At 36.0% G+C, this 22,766-nt stretch overlaps 1 protein-coding gene across 1 annotated transcript; it reads right to left on the bottom strand.

Moving 5' to 3' along the window:
- Nucleotides 1-10,884: 10,884 nt before the first annotated feature.
- Nucleotides 10,885-11,424, bottom strand: LOC311186811 (transcription factor BTF3-like; the record flags this gene model as incomplete). The annotated part of the gene is made up of 1 exon (XM_084258009.1): nucleotides 10,885-11,424. The coding sequence occupies one exon, from the start codon at nucleotides 11,422-11,424 to the stop codon at nucleotides 10,885-10,887; it is 540 nt and encodes a 179-aa protein (XP_084114135.1).
- Nucleotides 11,425-22,766: the final 11,342 nt, after the last annotated feature.

Raw genomic sequence — 22,766 nt, forward strand, 5'->3', positions numbered from 1 at the left:
TTTACCTACCAAATGAGGTTCAGACACTGATTTATAGAGTAAATATTATTTTCCTGGTACTAAGTCAATAACCTTCTAAAACAAGAACTCACATTCCCAGATCATATTTTTCTCAAAGTTTAATTGTGAATTTATATTCCATCAAAAAGGGTGTTAACTGTAATTCCAATCTCAGCAGATTTTCATGATATACTTTTTATAGTATGTCATTTGTATATGACTTTTCTCATAGGGTTTCTAATTACATGTAAGACAAAAGTGTTGGCTGCTCTTGAAGCTACAACTATGATAAACAATAGCAACAAAGTGATATCTAAGAATTTCCGCAGATATAAGGCAGCAGGATGCTAGTGCTGGTTCAGATTGGCTTTTGAGAACTGATTATGTACATTTCCTTCCAATTCATCTTCAATATTACATGTTATATGTTCATTACCTGAAGAGCAGGTAAGATTGCAGGCAACATAAAAACCTATACTTGTTACTGCATTATATGAGTGCCCACTAAGCACAATGAATATGGTGGTGATCAAAACCAGGTATCATTCTTTGTCCTCATGGTGCTTACAACTTAGTGGAGGAGACTAATGTTAATGAAAGACTAGCACAAGTAAGTATAAGATTCAGTGAGCTGGTAAGAGCTGTGAAGGAGAATCACATGGTATTACCAGAATATATAAAAGGAGGATTTGCCCTTTCAGGGAAGAAAGGAAGAAAAGATTTTTCTAGGTAACGAGTTCCTGAGATTTAGTGAAACAGCAGGATTTAGTTAAACAAAACTGGGAAGGTGCTTAGTATCAGGCACAAAGTAGATGGTCAATAAAGATATGCGGTGGGTAAATTGTATCTTGCTCATGTACTAGAACCTCTGCTCAACTCTGACAGCAATTTCCTGGGAAGCGTTGGAAAGTACATCACTCTGGGATGACAGCTGGAGGTGTCTTTTGGCCACTCTACTGTCAGAAAAACTGGTATTCAGGGACCGTTAGCACCTGCTTACTGGAAGAACTCCAACTCTGTGTGAGATCATGTGATAGGAGAGCTGTGGCCTTTAGCTACACACCAACCACACAAGTAGCTGTGGTTTGCCTAGGTTAAAGAAAAAAGAGAGAGAGAAAGAAAAGCAATTCTACTTTAGAAGCCCAGAACCTGCCAGCCTCTGGAGTTGTTGTGACGCTGTCTTGTCTTGAGGTCTGACAGTTTGTTCCCATGTGTGCTGTGACTCATGTTCTGTCTTGTCCCTTTGCCATATGGTTCACAGACATAACATTTCCTCAAGGAAAAACCCACAACACGTGATCATGTTTAAGGTAGTGGAACTTGGGTTTTGAATATAATTATATGCAGAATGTTAGAACATTTTCTTAAAGAAATAAAACATAATCAGGCTGTAGAGTAAAGGTGTTTCTCTGTTGGTGATGAAAGGGAGGAGAGGAAAGAAGGCACAACACAATTGTTATTTGATGAGAGTCATCAGTGGAAATGGGAACCCATTGTTGGCATCGCTAGCTGTCTCAGCATGAAGGTTGTAAGCTCACACAAAGGACACAGGGCTCTAGGCCTAAAGGTTTGGGAAGGGGAAGAAGATGGTTGTCCTTAACCACAGGCACCATCTGGTCCAGCTGTGTTGATTCAAACACTGTTGTCTTCATGCTGAGCCCTCATCACCCCAAGCTTTGTCTTTATCATTGAGTCTCACAAAGGGATAAGAAAGTTCTATGTTTTGGTTACTATGACTATGCCATTACCCAAAAGTCTTTCTACACAATCATCACAAATACCCTGTCAGGATTCTAACCATTGTACAGATCACGAGCAGAAAGACACTCCTAATATTAGTAGCACTACATGATGAGTATACATTGATATTTTGTACCAAGGATTTGAGTTCACCCACCATGCTATCATCTTAACAGCAATGCAAAGGAGGTATCATCTCCATTTTGTAGATAAGGAAACTTAAGTGAATGACATTAAATAGCGTAATGAAATGCAGTGTCCCAGGGATTTGTGTGTAAGTGTGATTTTTAAAGTCTGCACTCTTTTTGCTATGCCAGAAGAGTATTTTGTTTCTTTATTTTTAATCTCTCTTTTATTTTATTTATTTATTTTTTTGCCATGGTTTAGTCGTTATGGATATGAGTTTGGAATAAATTACTTTGTTGTTTTCCCCAAATTGCTTTCTAATTTTCCCTAGTTTCCAACATGAAACAATCACAATAATATTCAAGTAATGGGGCTCAGAATTAATTTTTTAGTTTCTTCCAAATATGACTGAAGGTAAGTAAAAATAGGTGCCAGTGTTTTATAAAACTTTTTTTTTAAGATTTATTTATTTATACAAGCACTGGGTACAGTCAGAAGCACAGGAAGGTGAGAGAACTCGCCAGAGCTAGAGCAGGGAGCAGAACAGGCAGATGGACGAAGTACACTGCTGAGGGGAGCAGTGGGCAGCAGGAGAGGTCTGCGCGCCATGTGGGACCCTCGCCCGGCAGCCAGGGATCGAACCGGCGCTGCAGAGGCTCAACTGCTGCGCCACCAGGGAGGCCCAAAACATTTTTAATGTGAACCAAAATATTTATTTTAGTATTGCTTGTACTATTATAAAAGAAAAATCTTACGGTCATAAATGGGAGAAAAAAATAAATAAATTGTGATACAGCTCTCAGAATAAGTCAAATTCAAGTCTATGGCCTGAAGGTATAGGATATATTATTATACAGTCATCTGTTCCTTAAGGACAGGGATATATTCTGAGAAATGTGTTGTTTGGTGTTTTCTTAGTTGTGCAAACATCCTAAAGTGTAATTATACAAATCTAGTTGTGTAGCTTAGTGCACACCAAGGCTATATGGTATATAGCTTGTGGGGTCACTCTTAAATGTTGTCTGTCATTAATTAAAATATCATTAAGGGCCTCTCTGGTGGTGCCAGGGGTTAAGACATACCACTAAGAAGCTATTTGCAGCCACTGCAGCATAAGTTCGATCCCTGGCCGGGGAGGTGACTCACACGGCACAGCAGACCTCTCCTGACTCGCCAGCTTCTCCCCTCAGCAGTGTATTTCAGTCAGTTTGCCTGTTCTGTTCCCCACTCTGTCTCTGGTGAATTCTCTCATACTCCATAACTCTTGCCAGTGCCCCAGTTCTTGTATGTATAAATAAATAAAAATCTAAAAAAAAAATCATTAAGTTACAATACATCTATGCTGTATATAATAAAATAAAAAGGTAAGTTGCAGAATAATTTGTAGAGTATAATTCATCTTTGTTAAAAAAATAAAAAGCAAGTATGCTTTAATATCTTTGTATGAATAAATACATAATTTAAGAAGAGACTGATGTGAACCAATAATGAATATGATAGTTGTTTGTATTTAATGCTCATTTATTTGCACAAAAGACCTATAAAATATTAGTAAGAAAAAGGACATAAGATACAAAGTATTGGATTGATTTTTTTTTTTTGATTCATGGCTCACTGTCTTATCAGTAAATGCAGCTTCACACCATCATTTCTTTTGTGACTGCCTAATAATTGATTATATGAATACATAAACACATTATTTAAATATAAAGACTTTTAAGGTCTTCTGCAAGCCTGGGGGAGAAAAATGAAAGTTATCTGTGCTGAGTTCCAGCCAATGGAAAGTTTAAAACAGAACCACTGATGTTGATTCCCAGGAGTCTGTAAAATCCAGAGGGTAGAACCCCGACAGTGGTAACAAATGCAAGGTGTGTAATATAGAAACATAAAGTTCAAAGACCTTACCAAACTCATAACACATTTAGAACCCAGACAACCTGGAGGAAATTATTGCAAAACAAAAAGAGAAGAAACACCAGGAGAACTACCTTGTGTAAAGACAAAGTGAAAGCAATTGCATACTTCTTTCATGATTGCATACACAGAGACACATTAAAGCAGCAACTTGAGTTAGATGATCTTGTCAGCTCCTCCCTAGAGTCTTCAGTGGCTGCACACCCATCTATCTACAGATAAGGATAATTCATTCAAGAGCTGTGAGTGTGAAGATTATGTCAAATCAGCAAGCTCCATTCTGGGACCCCACCACCACCACCATGCTTATGTTTTCCCTGACAGCCCCGAGGAAAAGTGAAAGAGATCTGAAAACAGGAACACCCAGCTCCTAGCCAAGAGCTTAACTTTTAAAGTATTCAAGACATTTAAATAAGCACGAACCTATCCTTGTTGATTTTCTTTTCAATATTTGGCTTTTGAGAGGTAAATTTGATTTTATACAGACCATCTATCCCAAAACTTCTCTAGGAGTTTAGATTCAAAGGCAAAAGCTTTTCACTCTTGCATTAATTGACAGTCATTTGAAAGCTCAATTTGTCTATTTGTGGAGGAGACAATATTTCATTTGGCTCAAGACCTATCAATATTGCTGTTTTAAAAATGGGCTGCCATTATCATTCTTCACCTCTTATTAATTCTGGATAATCTAGTTTGACAACTTAAAATTAATCCTATGGATTCTCCTTCTTTCTTTGGATTTTTCTTGGTGAAATAGTTCCTATATACAACTTTTAGTAAAGGACATCTCCAATGTTTATTTCTATTTATCTTGATTACAGCATCTTCACCAAGTTTACAAGATTTCTCATTATACTGTATGTTGCTTTAAATTTGTAGCATTCATTCCATTCTCAAAAGGTTGGGTAGAGTCAAGCTTGAATTTCACAAACTTTATTTTTACCATGTCCAAGAGATTATGGTTTTCTATGTTTTACTAATACCATAAACATTACTTCTAATTAAGTTGTTCATGGCTATTGTATCATGGATAAAATACATTGATTATCAGTTAATGTTTATTTGGAGACTTTCTTTTGAATAAAGGGTTGAGAAGCTATACATAAAATCTAAAATATATTAAAGTAAATATTCATTTTAAGCCATCATTCTTACTAAAACTAATTATATTAATCAAATACATTAAAACATTCAATAAGGTTATTACTGTATGCTTCCTTTATAGCAGGAGCCAAGTTAATATCTTCAGTGATTAAACTGAGTATATCCTTGAGTGTTAACTCAATAGATATTGATAGTTCCAAGAATTTTGAACACTTATAAAAGCACCTTGTAGTCTGGAATTATAGAAAAAGTGATTCATCTCTAAAGAGTATACTTAGCACTAATTTTCAATTTATGCTTTTATGAACTCTGGATCATGGCAAAGGATGAGGAAATATTTCTGAGAACTGAGTTCAGCTGTAATAATTCAGGGCTCTATAGCAGAATAAGGACATTTCAGGCAAAGGGGCTGTAAATAAAGAAAAATGTAAAAAGGAGCTTCACTGTAATTATAATTTTTTTTAGTAGAGAAAGGAACTAATAATCAATATGTTTTCCCCAGTCAATGCTGTATGTCTCGCTTTAAAGCTGACATTACCAGCTCAAAGCCCCATTGGAAGTTTTCTTATTGCTTTTGTGTCTTTTCTTCATCTGATGTTTCAAATAATTTCTTTGTAAGAGGACAAGTCATATTCTCTGAAGTTAGTGACTGTGCAAAAGTGGCTTATATTTTGAGTTTATGTCTTTGCAATTTTTCCCCCTATGCTAGGTCCTTGAGATAGTAGTCATTCCTAGAATATGCTATAAATCCATCCAGTCAGATGTCAGGCTTTGGAAAAATAACCATGGTATGTTAGTGATGCCTTGCTGAGGATTCTAACACATCTTTACTGAAAATGTATTTGTGTATGTCTTCAAAGGGAAATTAATAGGCTTCAAAGGGAAATTAATGATACAGAGTAATATATGAATAATTTCAGATTGCCTTTAATGCTAAATGTATGGGTAAAAATCATGGTAATATCATCTGTTGGAATAATATTTCTGTTTTTCTTTTTAAGAAAGTAATCACAGGAAAAATAGACATTAGCGTTTTTATTTTTTAATTTTTTTAAAGATTTATTTTTTATTTATACAATAGCTGGACTACTGGCCAGAGGCGTGGGTAGGTGAGAGAATTCACCGGAGTGGGGAGCAGAACAGGCAGACAGACTGAAAGCACTGCCGATGGGAGCAGCGGGCGCATCAGGAGAAGTCTGCCGTGCCAACATTAGAGTTTTTAAAAGTGAGTAGTAAGTTAAATAAATATATTGTTGTATTTGAGTAAGTTTTGCTGAATTAGTTATGAAAATTCTCTGGCAATTAAAGAAAAATTGAGTAGCCATAACTACTCATTGGCTACTCACTGAGCCATAACTGTATGTCATTTATGTGCTCATCTGCTGTTCCCCTCAGCAGTGCATTTCAGTAAATTTGCCTTTTCTGCTTCCCATTCTGTCTCTGATGAATCCTCTTGCTACCCACACCTTTGGCCCACACCCCAGATCTTCTATGTGAAATTATTTTTTAAAAAAAAGCATTCAAAAGCCACAAATACTGGTTTGCAGTGGATACCTCTCCTCACAGCAAGATAAAGCCTTAGAAAGAATAAGGGAGTTTCCATTGGACAGTAAATTTTTTAATTAATTTAAAAAATTAAAACATATAATGAGATCTGGAAATGAAGCATTGTTGATGTACCACATAGATCTTTGATGCAATAAGTTTTTTCTATTAGCCTGGAAAACCAATTCAAGCCAGAGTAAGCAAAGGGTGGATGTTCCACCACTAACCACTTACCTGTTGGGTGGTATTTACATCATGTCTTGCTACTACAAATGATAGTTGCAATCAACATATTTGTATATATCCTTAGGCTGGCTCTAAAATAAATTCTCAGCAGTGAGTTTGCTAAGCTGAAAATAAATGTATATTTCCTAATTTAAATTTTAATAGATGTTATTTAGAAAAATCCTTTTCAAAAAGGGGTTAACAATTCACATTTCCAAATATAATTTCCTTGCTTATATATCAGTAGTAAACATTAATACTTTTTTTTTACAGGCCAGATGCACGGGAGGGTGAGAGGATTCACCAGAGACAGAGTAGGGAACAGAACAGGCAGATTGGCGAAATACACTGCTGAGGGATGCTGCGGCGAGACAGGAGAGGTCTGCTAGCCCTGTGGGACCCTTGCCGGCCGGGATTGAACCCGCGCAGCAGAGGCTGCGGACAGCTTCACAGCGCGGCGCTCAACCGCCTGCACCACCAGGGGAGGCCCAGTAAGTATTAATACTTTTTAATTTTAACCTTATCAGATATGATAAAATGAAATCTACAAAACCTACCAGAACTCGTGAATTTATCATGGTTGCTGAATCCAAGTTCAGTATATAGAAATCAATTCTATGTCTCTACATTATCAATGCACAAGTTAAAAATATACAGATTATAATAGCATAAAAGGCATGACATGCTTAGGAGTGCATTCAGCAATACATACACAAGACTGTATAATGAAAACTACAAGAATTTTCTCTGCAAATTGATCTAAAGAGTCAATACAATACTAAATAAAATATGTACTTGTTGTAAATATGTTAGTGATCATATTTAAATCATCAAAAGCAATTTCTCATAATCAGATTTTATCAGGGTGTTAAAACATACTTTCTAATTTGCCCTGAGAATAATTAACCAAATGTGACTACCAAGCAATATTTGCTACAATACAAACTAAATTAATTGTTCAAAATATCTAAACATTTCCTTTAAAAGTAGAGTGTTCTTATGTCTTGCTTAGGCAGATAGAGTCCCAATTTATGCCTTTTGTCCTGATATCATTATTAATAATGTCCTCTGTCACTCTCTCAAAACTTCTTTGATTTTGATGATAAATTATATGTTTACCTTACTTAATAACTGATATGCCTTACCTTATTTAATGGCTTAATTTTACCACATGAAAACAAAAAGTTGAATGTAATTTAATGGTAATTACTTGCTTTAGTGTAAAATTCATGTGTAACATTTTAATTCCTGTGCTATTTCTTTTATTACAACTAACTTTTTTTAGATGTAATAAAATTTAGTAAATTTTTTAGTTTCCTTAGGAGTTATCTGGAACTTGAAAAGTTTCATTGGGAATTATTTGTATGCAAATTTCTTTTGAATTGTCATTTAAATGTAAATTAAAATATTAGCATGTAAACTGAAAACAACTGATTTGGGTTAATGGTGACAATTTCAATAGTATACAAAATTTGCCTAAATATAACTTGGTTACCACCCCTTCCAATGCGGTTATTAGTGTACAAAATATATGTTTGCACCTGATAAGCCCATCAACACAGTCATATAATTGTTTATGCAATTGTCGCATAAATCAAATAAGAGAAAAAAGAATTACCAACAAAATGCTTTTCTGCTATATGGTATATTTACTTTTTCATTTTCTTACACTGGTGCTTTTATTGTTTTCTGTGGATTGAAATACTGTCTACCATTTCATTTCAGCTTGAAGGCCTGCTTTTACTATTTTTTGTGTTTTCTAATGTCTTGATTTCTTCTTCATTTTGAGCAATGGTTTTGTGGATATAGAATTCTTGGTTGATGGTCATTTGCTCCCAGCACTTTCTTTTCACACTGCCTTCTGACCTTGATAGATTCTAATTAGAAGTCAGAATGTTAATATTAGTGAGAAGCCCTTGTACAAGTTGAGTCAATTTTCCCTTGTGTTTTCAAGATTCTTTATCTTTGTCTTTTGATAATTCGACAATGACTTATTTAGATCTGGATCTCTGAGTTTATTCTACTTGGATTTGAGGTTCTTGAATGTGCAAATCAGTCTTTTTCAATAAATTTGGAAACTTTTAAGTAATTATTTCTTCAAACTTTCCTCCTGGTCCTTGCTCTATATCCCTTCCTTTTGAACTTACATAATATTTATCCTGATACAAGTGAGATTATCCTACAGATCTCTAAGGCCCTGTTTATTTTTCTTCATTCTTTTTCCTCCTGTTCTTTAGATGGGATCATCTCAAGTGGCCCTTAGTTCACTGATTTTTCTCTTGTCAGTTCAAACCTGCTCTCCAGCTCTTCTAGAGAAATTTTCATTGTAGTTATTGTACTTTTTAACTCCAGGTTTTCTATTTGGTTCATTTTTAATAATTTCTACCGTTATTGACATCCTTCATTCAATGAGACATTATTTTCACACTTTGCTTTAATACTTTAGCATGATTTCCTTTATTTAAACCTATTTGTAATAGTAGATTTATTCTTTTATAGGCAAAGCAAAGCAATGTCTGTGTTTCCTCAAGGGCAGTTTTTGTCAACTACTCTTTTTCTTATATATGAACCATAGTTTCCTATTTCTGAGTGAATACTCTAATTTTTATGCTAAAAATTGGACATTTGAAATAACGTAATGTGGCAGCTGAAGAAATCTGGAAACCCAAGGGTTTTCTGTTGTTGCTACAGATGCTTGTTTTAATGACTTTCCAAACCAGTTCTATAAAATCTGTGTGTTTTGTTATATGTCAACACTAAAGTCTCTGCATGGTTAGCTTGAAGTCTCTGCATGGTTAGCTAATGATTAGTCATAGATTTCCTTAAATCCCCAAATAATAAATCTACATTCTGCTGAGAGTGTTATTTGTATGCTTTCAACGATCAGGCAGAGAAATTTTATTAAATAAAAAAGGAATTGCTTTTTAAACCATATACTTTCTGTATCTTTAGTTAAAAGCTTTGTAATAATCCTTAAAACATCTTTAAACAACAAACTCTCAACTCTGCTTCTCTCTAGTTTATGCACTGCCTTTGTTTTCTAATTTTAAAAAAAGACTGCTTGACTGTGCTCAAACATTCCCAAGGACCATGTGGCAATGCTTGCAAACACCTTCCTTCTGCAGTAAAGTACTTGCTGCTCACAGAAATAAATGTGTCAGGCTTACATTAGATTTAGAGTGTAAATAATTGAGCAAGCAGAAGTCTTGAACAGATTGTCTGCTTAAATATCATTGTTAGTATAAAAAGTGTTACAGTGAAACCAATCTTCCAACAATTCACTATAATATTGCAACATACCCTCCAGCATATGGAGTGGCAATGTTCAGAATGTCTTTAAATGTTCTGTTGCATTGCCATCTTTTTGTGTATAACCCAAAGCATAATTAGACATTTAATGTTCTTTAGACTTAGTAAAAATTCCAAAGATACTAACTATGGAAAGCATGCATAAATGCTTGCTCTAATTTAAGATTTAAAGGTTTTAAGGGAAACTCATGGTTAGAATTTGGTGACACAGCTACACTGTTTCTTTTAGCATACCACTTAGCACACCACTTTTTGTTGTAAAACACATGTTTAATGCATGGAATCTGCTGACTTTCACAGTTCCTTATGTGAGAGACTAAGTAGGAGAAAGGTCTCTCCTGGAAAAAAGGCATATCCTAAATACAAGCATAGTATTAAATTCACTTCATTATTTCTGACTTTGTATTTCCCATATTTCACATGATTAGTAATGTCTAATTTAATGAGCAAGTTTTAATTGAATCAAAATTTCATTTCAGCAAGATGTATTACAAAGGTTTCTGAACTCTATTCCAACAACTTGTGTTATAAGCTGGAATTGTCAATAGTTATCAACAAACACCTCACTGAAAAAGTCAATATGTCATTTCAAAATCCATTTGTATTGTAGTGAAGGAAGGATTTAACATTTATGGAAAAATTTACCCTTTGAGTTATACCTTTAATTTTGCTCCCTACTATTTTCAGCAGTGGTGGTCCTATGGGGTGATTACTAGTAAATGCAATTTAGCTTTCTTTTTCTTAACTAGGCAAAGAACTTTATTAACCTTTGTTTCTAACATCATTTGCAGGATTCTTCAGCTTAATTAGCTGCAACAAATGTATCATGTTTAAGTAAAAGCTGGAAAGAGCTGTAGTGTCCAAGAGGCTCACGTTGCAAAATATTAGAGATCTCAACTTAACAGATCCATGAACAAAATTTTAAAAGCAGCCATAATATAAAACATTGCTCCCAGTAACTTCTTCAAGTTTTATGTTCTTTAGAAGTTGATTCAATTCAGTTTGCTTTATTCTTGGAAGCCTCATCAATATCTTCCTCAAGAACAGGGACTTCATTGCTATTCCAGTAGCAAGTGGTGCTTTTCCATCCACAGATAGTTTGGACAGAGCTTTGGGCAATCTCCTTAAACTAGTCTGACTGCTTGCACCAAGCTGCTGTAAGATGCTGGGTAGCCTTTCCGTCAGCAGCTTTGTTTCAGCACAGAAAGTCATGGTGAAAGTGTTTGCTGCCAGAAATGCCTGAACTTGAGGGTTGTTAAAGTGGATCATTGTCTTCACCTCTTCAATACCAGAAATACAGTTTCCCCTTACTTCTTTAAGGAGAACTGAAGATTTTTTATCATGTGCTAGAGATGTTCTATGAACCACCTTCCTCTTTCTGTGAGCAGTATCTTTCCCACTGATGTGGATTTGTGTGCACAGTTGGGCACGTTTCTCCAGATTCACCATAGTTTCTTTCATCTTGTTGGAGCAGAAAAGATACCACATGAGGGACTAGGGTTAGTGCTCAGGGGGTTTCAGGCAGATCAACTGAGGTGCACACACTGCAGTTTAGTTTTTATCATTCCTGTGTGACACTGCTCTTCTCAGAAATGGGATGGAGGGACTAATGATTACATACAGTGTGTGATGTACTTTGACATATGGAAATCTACGAGGAAACCCAGTGCCGGGTATTTTACAAAGGTTCCCATCTTAAGAAATGATTTCTTAAACCTGTTTACAGTTTCTCTTTCCCTATAGGCTTCAGAATTCATCAAAAGGATTAGAGTAGGAATTACATGTCATTCTAAGCCCTTTAGTATTCAATTTTCTTCTTTGGTACTTGGTCCTGAAAACCCATTTCTTCCTCCTTGAGCCAAAGCAAACAAACAAACAGAAGCAAACAACTGATCAAACTAACAAATAAATATATCAACTGATAAAAATAGACTACTCTAAGGTTGACCACATGGGCTCTATAAATATGCTTAAATACTTCTGAATTACAGTAGTGGACATACTCTAAGCTCAAATTGAGATCCCTGCTCCATCTTCTGTACCACCCAGGCAGCACTTGTATCTTTAGATTGGAGTCCTTGTTCTATGAGCCTCTTCTGAGTGACTGAGTCATCAGCCCCAGCCAACTATCCTCCAGAGATTCTTCTGGGTCCTTCTTGATTTTTTTGGTTCTGATAACTATCACTTCTTTTCTTTTACCTTTGGGTGGGCAAAAATGTTTTAGTTCTCCAATACCTGTTCAATCTTTCCTTATTAAGTGGTCTATTAATATGCTTGTTTCTGTTTTCCTGGGATAGCACCACGAGACTTAAAAGAGACAGGAACCATTGCTTCTGGCAGCAAGAGAGATCTTTGCTGGGACAATACCAATGAAACAGGAAACAAATAGGGAGAAGAAAGTCCTTTCTTCACCTCCTGATTTCCTGTCTTCTTCCAGCATCTTCTGTTGACTGAGCCGAGTGGGGAGTCAGAAGGCAAAATAAAAATATGCTTTGCAGAATCTTAGCCCCAGAATCACAAAACAGCATATAAAGGGGGAGTTTGGAACTGGGAGATAATAGCTTAAAAATAGATACAAACAGATTTGACCAATGATTTTAAGTATTAAAATCTCAGCTAGATTTCTGACAAGTTTTGGGAAGTAAATGTATTTTTAGGCACAAGGAAGAGAGGCATTCCACAGCATCCAAAGCACTGATTTTTTTTTATCTTGAATGAGCAAATAGACATATACTTTATTTCATTATTACCAGCTTTAATTTAGTAAAAAAACAAAAAAAAAAAAACAAAAAAAAAAAAACAAAAAACTGGGGCCTCCCAGGTGGCGCAGCGGGTTGAGTACCGTGCTGTGAAGCTGTACCCAGACTCTGCAGTGCGGGTTTGATCCTGCCTGGCGGCGAGAATCCCACATGGTGCAGCAGACCTCTCCTGTACACCCGCTGCTCCCCTCAGCAGTATATTTCTGTCGTCTGCTCCCCACTCTGTCTCTGGTGAATCCTCTCACCCTCCTGCGCCTCTGGCCTATACCCCAGCTCTTGTATAAAAATAAATAAATCTTTAAAAAAAAAAAAAAAACAAAAACCTGAATATGTGCCCATACTTCCAAGATATCTTGATAGTTTTATACTTTAAAGCTAGAAATCAGAAAGCATTAAATTTGTAATTATAGATTTTAGCTGTAAACACACAGTAGGAGACTAGAAAGTACATGTGTAATCTAAACAAGGACCAAGTTATAATACTGATGTTATGATACTATCATGTTTTTATACTTGCCTTTAAATACATTTCATTATAATTTATTTATTAAGTATGCTCATTTCTTTATAAATGTCAAACTGGGGTAAGTCCTTCAAGATGATGGCAGAGTGAAGAAGCTAGGCACATTTCCTCCACATACTCACAACTGATGTAAAACAAAGTCAAAACACTTGAAGGAAAAACATGACCACAGCACACTTCAGAAGCATGGCGACACTGGGAAGGGGTAGGAAAGACTTGAAGTCTATTTTGTTTAGAATGGTCACAGAGCAGTACAACTCACAAGAGGAAGGGACTGTGTAGAGCCCCTACAGCTACTGATCTGAGTTCACACCAACATAGGGCTCCTGTGGTGCATATATAGGTGAAGTCATCCAGTATCTATTTCTATCCTTCTGACCAATTTCATTCTGCACCATACTGGGCAAGGGATGGAAGTAGGCACCCAGGGCAGAGGATGCGTTGCTGAAGAGCTTCAAGAGTGGGGAGCACAAGAACAAGGACTACATTAGTAAACAGAATCACAAATGAAAGAGAAGAAATCCCAACAGAGAGCACAGAAATACAAAAGATAATAAAAGATTAGTTTGAACAATTCCATGCCAATAAATCTGATAGACTTGAAGAAATGGATAAATTTCTCAACAAGATAGTCTATCAAGCCTAACCAAGGAAGAAATAGATGACTTGAACAAAGTAATCACAAGCATGGAAACTGAAATAGTAATTAAAAATCTTCCAAAAACCAAAAGTCCAGGACCAGATGGTTTTACAATTGAACTTTATCAAATTTTTAAAGAACTAATGGCTGCCTCGCTCAAATTGTTAGAAATACAAGAAAAAGAAATGCTCCCCAATATATTTTATGCTGCCGAAATTACCCTAAAACTGAAACCAGACAAAGCTGAAACAGACAAAACACAAGAAAATTATAGGTAAATATCCCTGATAAACATTCATGCAAAAAATTTCAACAAAATACTACTAAATAAATTCTATAATACATGACAAGATTATATATACACCATAAATCAAGTGGGATTTATCCCAGGAATGCAAGGATGATTTAGTATATGTAAATCAATTAATGTAATACAGCATTTCAACAAAAGTAAAAATAAAAATCATATGAAAATATCAAATAGATACAGAGAAAGCATTTGATAGAATTCAGTATCCATTTATGATAAAAATTCAGAACAGGATGGGGATAGAAGGAACCTACCTCAATATAATAAAAGCTGTATGTCACAAACCAACAGGCAATATAGTACTCAATGGTAACAAAATAAAAACTTTCCCCTTATGATTGGGAAGGAGACAAGGATGTCCATGGTTACCACTTCTGTTTAGCTTACTACTAGAGGTTTTGGCCAGACCTATTAGACAATAGTTTTATGCATTCACTTGGTTTTAAAATTACACCAAACCAAACCAAACCAAACATTACCACCTTCCATTACATCTCCTCCATCTTTACTTCCATCTCTTACCCTTTTCACCTCTGGTAACTTCATTTTGGTTTTCAATATCCACTAGTTTACTTTTATTTTGTTTTGTCCATGTTTTGCTTAGTTTTCTTGTGGTGCATATATAGGTGAAGTCATCCAGTATCTATTTCTACCCTTCTGACCAATTTCACTCTACATAATTTCCTTGTATTCCTTCCACCTTGTCACAAAAGGTAAAACTCCATCCTTCCCTACAGCTCAGTAGCGTTCCATTGTGTACATGCACCACATCCTCTTAGTCACCCATCCGTGGGCACCTGGCTGCCCCCATATCATAGCCACTGCAGATAATGTTGCAACAGTTATGTGGTACACACAGTTCTTGTAGCTGACGGTCTCATGTGCTTTGGATAGAGTTCTATTGTAATGTTATAGTTTTACCTAAAACACTCATATATAAAATATCAACGTTATTTACTCAGTTCTATAAAACAGAATTAGAAAACATGCTATCTAATTTATTTGATAATATTTTTCTCACACTTTAAATGTAGAAATGGAGGGCTGTTTTCTGGTCTCTATTGTGAATTTTCCTAAAACAAATTCGTACAAGATGTGAGAGAAGCAATACTATTCTGTGAACATTGTTAAAGTGCCCTGGTAAAGTAATAAAGAATGTATTGACAACTTTCCTGTTTTGTTATAGACTGATTGTTTCTACAAGTAAAATCATATTCCAATATTCTCATAAATACGTGAAGACCCTGGGACAGGAAACTGGGAAAGGGCAGGAAGAGAGAAAACATTTCCTACAAGTAAACTTAAGAGAAAGCTCTTCTTGCCACTACTGTACCAAATTGACCATAATGCCTGAGAAAAGACTTATATTCCCAATTTTAAGCATTTTATTCTCAAACATTTCTTGAGAATGAGTCAGGAGAATATGTATACTTCCAATTTTTAAATAATGATAATGGCCAAAACAAAAAAATACTTTCTTAATATTTACTATATATTTTAATTGACAGTTTGACTCTTTGTACTCATGTAGTAAAGTCTAAAAAACTTTACTAGATGATTTTTTTTTTGGCCTGGAACTTAAAAAAAACATTCTTCTTCCTTTTATTTTGTGGCTAATGTTTTCCTATTATCAAGACCTTGCATGCTCTTAACATCCACCCAAACCCATCACATTATTATTTTTTTTGGTTGAGGTCTGAGTGACAAGTACATTGATACAACTGAATCATCTTTCTGCAGGCATGTCTTTGTTATCAGATTGGTTTTCAAGTAGATTTATGCATTTAAAAGTGCATCCGTTGAACAAGATTTGTCTTTGCAAGATATGACATTTGTCCTAGCAATGGGTGATAGAATTTTACACTTTCGACATGTGAACCAAACTAGATAGTAAGCTGACATATTGTTAAGTAGTTCCTTTCTTTCTGGTTATCAGATTAAGCCACCAAAATGAAGCTGAAAGAGTATTATCATGAATGTTAATTGGGGCAGAGCCAACTTTCCACCCTCCTATGATGCTAGGATTTTCCAATAACCAAGCCACATTAGGTCTTGCCTTAAAATAAAGGCGAATTAAAAACAACAACAACAAACCCTGACAACTGAGGGGTGAAATAAAGAAGCAAGTAGGTGTGGATATCTTCTTGATTTCTATGGTGTGACTTACATAAGTCTAGACAGAAGCAAGTGAAATATAAGAAAAATTGTTAAGATGTTTTCTATCATGTAATTTTAAGAAAAATACCAAATCACTATATAAAAATACTAATTTTTAGGAATATACTGATTTTCCTTAGGACGACGTCCTGTAAATATGTTTTACTAACAAAATAAAGGTCCACAGTGGTGTTGCTGGGAAAAAAATGCTGATCTACATTTAAATTTGAACAATAGAAAAGCTTTGCAGACTTTTGAAAATCCAAGATTCACTTATAGACCATAGTATAATAGTGTGAACCACACCAGGCATGTTTTATTAGCTTTTAAGGAAGTGCAGTGAAGTGTGAACTTCCCTCAATTAAACAGCAGAGAATTAGGTAGAATGAAATTATTTGACTTGGAATTTGACCAGGGTGTGGAGATAGTAGCATACCTTCCTCTTTAAGAAGTGTGTAGTCTTTAGAAAACATAAATTTATAAAAGACACAAGATTTTACTTATTTTCCTGAAAAAGAATCCCTTTTGCTTGAGGGAAAAGTAGCTCTCTAAAAATTATATGTAATTTTTTTGTGGGTGTGCAACCATACAAACATACATGGGCATGTGTGAATTCTGCAGGTCTTCTGGAAAGTTTTCTCCCTTGCCTTCACACAAGCTCCTCACACTTTCCTTTCTATCCATTTCTCCCAACTTGTCACCTTCCTCTCCCTCCCTCACTATATAGCTCATTGGCATATATTACACAAAAATATATGTTTAGAGATTTAGCTCATATGCTGGTCTTTGCCCATTTAAATTACTACAATCTCAAAGTGTAAGAATGATCTAGATTCTTTCTAAATTCCCAATTTATCACCTACTCTAGTGTGCCTATCATAATTATTTTTAGTGTCTAACCTAGGGAACTAACCATAAATTACTTTTATTATTTATTTATTTATTTAAGATTTATTTTATTTATTTATGCATACAAAAGTTAGGCTTCAGTCCTGAGGTGCGGGTTGGGTGTGTGTATGTGAGAGAGGATTCACCAGAGACAGAGTGGGGAGCAGACAGGTGGATCCACTGAAATACACCACTGAGGGGAGCAGCAGGTGAGACAGGAGAAGTCTGCTGCACCATGTGAGTTAGCTCCCTAGCTGGGGATCTGTAGTAGTTGCCAATAGTTTCATAGTGCTGACATTTTTTTTTTTAAAGATTTATTTATTTATTTATATAAGCACTGGGGATAGTCAGAAGCACGGGAGGGTGAGAGAATTCACCAGAGCCAGAGCGGGGAACAGAACAGGCAAACTGGCGAAATACACTGCTGAGGGGAGCAGTGGGCACGGCAGGAGAGGTCTGCGCACCATCTGGGACCCTAGCCTGTGGCCAGGGATCCATCCGGCACTGCAGAGGCTGCGGGCAGCCCAGTGCTCAACTGCTACACCACCAGGGGAGGCCCCATAGTGCTGGCATTTAACCCCTTGTACCATCAGGGAGGTCCTATTTATTTATGGTTAATGTACTATTGCTATTATTTAAGAATTATTTTATTGATGTACCATTATTTTACACCCTTGCTAGTGTTTTGATAGTATAGGATTTCCAACCACTCCCACTCTCTGTAGTATAAATTACTTTAAATGTCTCCCTTTGGATATTCCTTCTGTAAACATCAGTGTGCCTGGAAGATTATTTTCCTGAAGTAGAGTTGGCCAGGAGGCAAAAATGTCCATATAACAAGTTCAAAATTCATCAAGTCGATATCCCTGGGTCCAGGGCTGAAAATAACAAAGAGGGACCAATATAAAATCCTCTTTGAGAAAGTAACCAAACAAAGAGACTCCCCACCAAATGGGAGAAAATTTTTGTACACAACACTAATGATAAAGGACTGATCACAAAAATCTACAAAGAGCTGAAGAGACTCAACAAAAACAAAGAAAATAATCCTGTCAAAAAATGGGCAGAAGAGCTAAAAAGGAACTTCTCCAAAGAGGAAATGCAAATGGCCAACAGGCACATGAAAAAATGTTCAGCATCAGTTGTAATCAGGGAAATGCGAATCAAAACTACAATGAGATACCATCTTACACCAGTGAGAATGGCACATATTAAAAAAACTAGCAACAACAAATGTTGGCGAGGATGTAGAGAAAAAGGAACTCTCCTGCAAACTGGTCCAACCACTATGGAAAGCTATGTGGAGATTCTTCAACCTGCTGAAGATGGAGCTTCCACATGATCCAGCAATTCCACTCCTAGGTATTTACCCAAAGGACACAGAATCATTAATTCAAAAGGGCACTTGGACCCCTATGTTTAGAGCAGCACTATTTACAACAGCTAAGCTATGGAAACAATCCAAATGCCCAAAAATAGATGACTGAATCAAGAAGATGTGGTACATAAACACAATGGAATATTACTCAGCGATCAAAAAAAGATAAACGCATGCCATTTACAGCAACATGGATGGAGCTGGAAGGGATCCTGCTCAGAGAAATAAGCCAGAAAGAAAAAGAAAAATACTGGATAGTCTCACTCATAGCAGGAATTTAGAAAACCTAAATAAGGAACCAAGAAAAAGACATTATAGTAAAGTAAAAATCAAAATCAACAAGCATCTATAAACCAGAGATACACTATTGGGAGGTGGGGAGGGAAGGAGAGATTAGAGTCTAAATGGGGGGGGGGTGGTAATTTTGTGGGGAATATAACTAAGATGAAAATGTATACATTGTGCAAAAATGAAAAATGATGTAGAAAATATATAAAATAAAATATTAAAAAAATAAACAAATAAAATCCTCTCTGACTTTTTCTATTGACCTTACTGGTTAAATGGTGTTTTATTAAATTATAACTTATGTATCATTTCAGCTTAATTTTGTTTTATCTTCATTTACATTGACTGTCAGCAGGCTATGATTTAACTTATACATTGAAACAAATAAATATACACTAAAGGTTCAATTATGTATTAAGCATTTTACCAAAGATTTCAAAACATCCTTATAGAGAATGTGTTTATTGAATTTTATTTGGACTATTCTAGTGATGTGGCTTGTTGTATCCTGCTTAATTTCCTGCCCTCTTTCTTATTCATTAGTCAAGAAATGACTTAAGGAACAAACAGTCCTTGGGGTAAGTTAGAATCAATTATCAAAGTAATTAAAATGAAGTACCATTGCAGTAATATTTTTAAGATCATAAATGACCCACATTAACATTACTTAAAAGAAGACTTTTTAGCAAAAGTTTGTTGAGCTGTATTTTTTTTTAAAGAATAAACCTTTAAATAAAATATTTGTTCTTTAAAACGTTTCAGGCAATTATTCACAGCAAAATATAGGAATTATGCTCAATGAAATAAGTCAGAAGGAAAAAGAAAAATGTTGGATAGTTTCACTTATTAGGAGGAATATAAGGGAACCAAATAAGACATCAGGGGGAAAAAATAACAATACAAAACACAACAATAAAAAACACAACACAACAAAATAAAAGCAAACAGACAATTATAAGCCAGAGACATCCTGCAGGGGAATAGGAGGGAAGGGGTTAGAAGGAGGGAGGGAAGAGCATCAGGGACTATGGTGATGGTGCGCAGGTACATTGCTGAAGGAAATTCTACAGAGACTACACCTGAGGTGAGGGGCGGGAAGCAAACATTGTTTAAAAATGAACAATGATGTAAAAAATATATTAAAAATTAAATTTAGAAAAAAACTTTTCGAGCAATTAATGTGTTGAGTATTTATGTTAAAAGTGATTGATACTACAGAATTTCATAACATTATTTTTACAGTCAGAAAAGTAGTCCTTCCTGAGTATTTTAGTATAAAGTATCAATGGAATGGAATAAAAAGATCTTTCGTGATTATTCATGGTACATTGAGGACAGTATTTAGAACTGTGGCTAGGGCCTCCCCGGTGGCGCAGCGGTTGAGCGCTGGGTTGCGAAGCTGCCTGCGGCCTCTGCGGCTCCGGTTCGATCCCAGGCTGCTCCCTGGCCACCTGAGGAGGGTCCCACATGGCGCGCAGACCTCACCTGGCGCCCGCTGCTCCCCTCAGCAGTGTACTTCGGTCCTTCTGCCTGCTCTGCTCCCTGCTCTGGCTCTGGTGAATTCTCTCACCCTCCTGCGCTTCTGACTGTACCCAGTGCTTGTATAAACAAAAACAAACAAACAAATAAATAAATAACATGCCTCTATAAAAAAAAAAAAAAAACCATAGTATAGAACTGTGGCTAGTGATAAAGAAATTAAATTAAACTTTCTAAATTTTATTTGTTGCCATATAAATGATCATGAAATCAATAGTATTTGTCATGAACTTTATTTAACTACCACTAACATTTCTGTGAATTATAAAGGTCTATAGGCATGGAGGTCTTTATTACAATATTATAAATTGACATAGTCAAAAGCACCTGTTTTACTCTATCCTCTGAAATGTTTGTTGTGCTGATAATTATCCTCATTATCTTGCACTACATAACAAATCACCCCCAAAATTACTAGCTTAAATAAAGACAACACTCACATTTGTTCATAAATCTGCAACCTAAGTGGTCTGGTGACAATTTATTTCTATTCCATTTAGCATAAGTTGGGACATCTGGAAATTGGGGGCTGGGATCTTGGAAGCTTCATGGTTGTGGGTGCTGGCTGCTATCTGAGACTTCAGCTAACACTGAGGCAGGAGCACATGCATCCATTTATCTTCACAATATAGGGGTTGGATTTCGAGGGTGTGTATTTTCCCTAGTCCCATCATTCTCAGGGATATTGTCTCGGTGCCTGGAGTTCCTGCTTGTCAGCTAGGTGTAGTGTCAGGCAGAGGGCCTCTAACCAAGGGCAAAAGTCCTGGTATGAGGAACATACTGGGAAAGCAGACCATAGCCCCTGGTCATTCTACCCCAGCTTATATCCCCCAAAACTGCTTCCCCCATGCATGTACACTCCCTACTTGCTTGCCCCACCTTTGTATTTGTTGCTAATAAATACGAGACTGCCTTTGCATAGGGCTGCACATTCCTTCCAGTGTAGCCCCTCTAAGCTTCTCATTGCTCAACATGGACTTTGAGTTTTCATGCCACGCTGCTCCCAATGCTGCTACCCTGTGAGGTGATAAGGGTGAGCATACCAAGAGGATCTTCTAGAAGCAGTACCACCTTTTATGGCTTAGCCTGAGAAGACACATAATGTTGCTTCCACTGTAGTCACAGGTCCACCAAGTTTTAAGAGGGGAACTATAACCTCCCATCCCATTTTTCCAGTGGAGGAGTGTTGGTAACATAGGAAAAGCACGCTGTTTAAGATACACTGATTGGGTGTGGTCATCTTAGGGAAATATAATCTATCACAATTGTGATGGGAGATTGTTAGGTCTAATTGTTGCTCAGGATTCTACTTGATAAGGACTAATACCTTTTTATTTATCTAAATGCAAACATGGCTGTAAAACTTTTAGTCATATCTATGTGAGTATGTATATCTCAACAAGAGTCAAAAGAAGCTCTTCATAACTTAAATGATTCCCTAGAATCACAAGTCAGAAAATAAGAAAAATAAGAAGAAAATGACTAATCAAATTAAACCCTTTCAAGGGAGAAGTAAGGACCCTCAAGTCTCCTAAATCATCCTTTGTCAAATTACATAAAAAGTAATAAGTATCAAGAGGCCTCTTAGCAATGTAATTTTTTTCTGAACTGCTAATGGATTTTATGGGATGGCTGAAAAATCTTGGTCCAATATACAGGCAATTCTGTGAGTATCTTTATCCCACTGTTCCAAGATAGCCATCATTTCCAGACCTACATAATTATGGAAATGAGGAAGGAGAACATGCTTCCCTTCTGCTTTTCCCATTTCCTAACTTGTCCTTTTTCAGAATTTAATAAGAACTATTTCAAGTGACTTAAATGCGTTTGATTTGCCTTATCATCTCAATTTTTTCAGATTTAACTTCCTAAGAAATACATTGACAGTATACCCCATCTTTTTGTCTTTTCATAGAAAACAGAACATGACAAGACATGGAAGGGAAATTCCTCAAACAGTTCCCTGACTTACATGACTTCTAATGAGAGTATTTTTCCTTTCAAAACCTCTCTTTTATGTTTATGCTTTCTTCTCATTTAAATTTGATTTGCAAATTTTCTTTGCTTTGAATTTTCCCTTGGGATTTAAAAATGCTTTGCGCTTTGATTTGTTATTATATTCCGTTGGTGCCTTGGAGCATTTTGTACAAAGGATCCATCTCTTTCACATGACTAAGGAACCGCAGTGTCCCTAAGTTAAACATACACAGGAAGCATTCAAGATGATACAGAGAAATGAATACTACATAGATCCTAGAGGAAGTTGTCTGCATGGGAACAGTATCTATCCTGTCAGCCTGAATTTAGAACAGGATGGGAAA

The sequence above is a fragment of the Talpa europaea genome, assembly GCF_964194135.1.
Source record: "Talpa europaea genome assembly, chromosome: 2".
Taxonomy (NCBI): domain Eukaryota; kingdom Metazoa; phylum Chordata; class Mammalia; order Eulipotyphla; family Talpidae; genus Talpa; species Talpa europaea.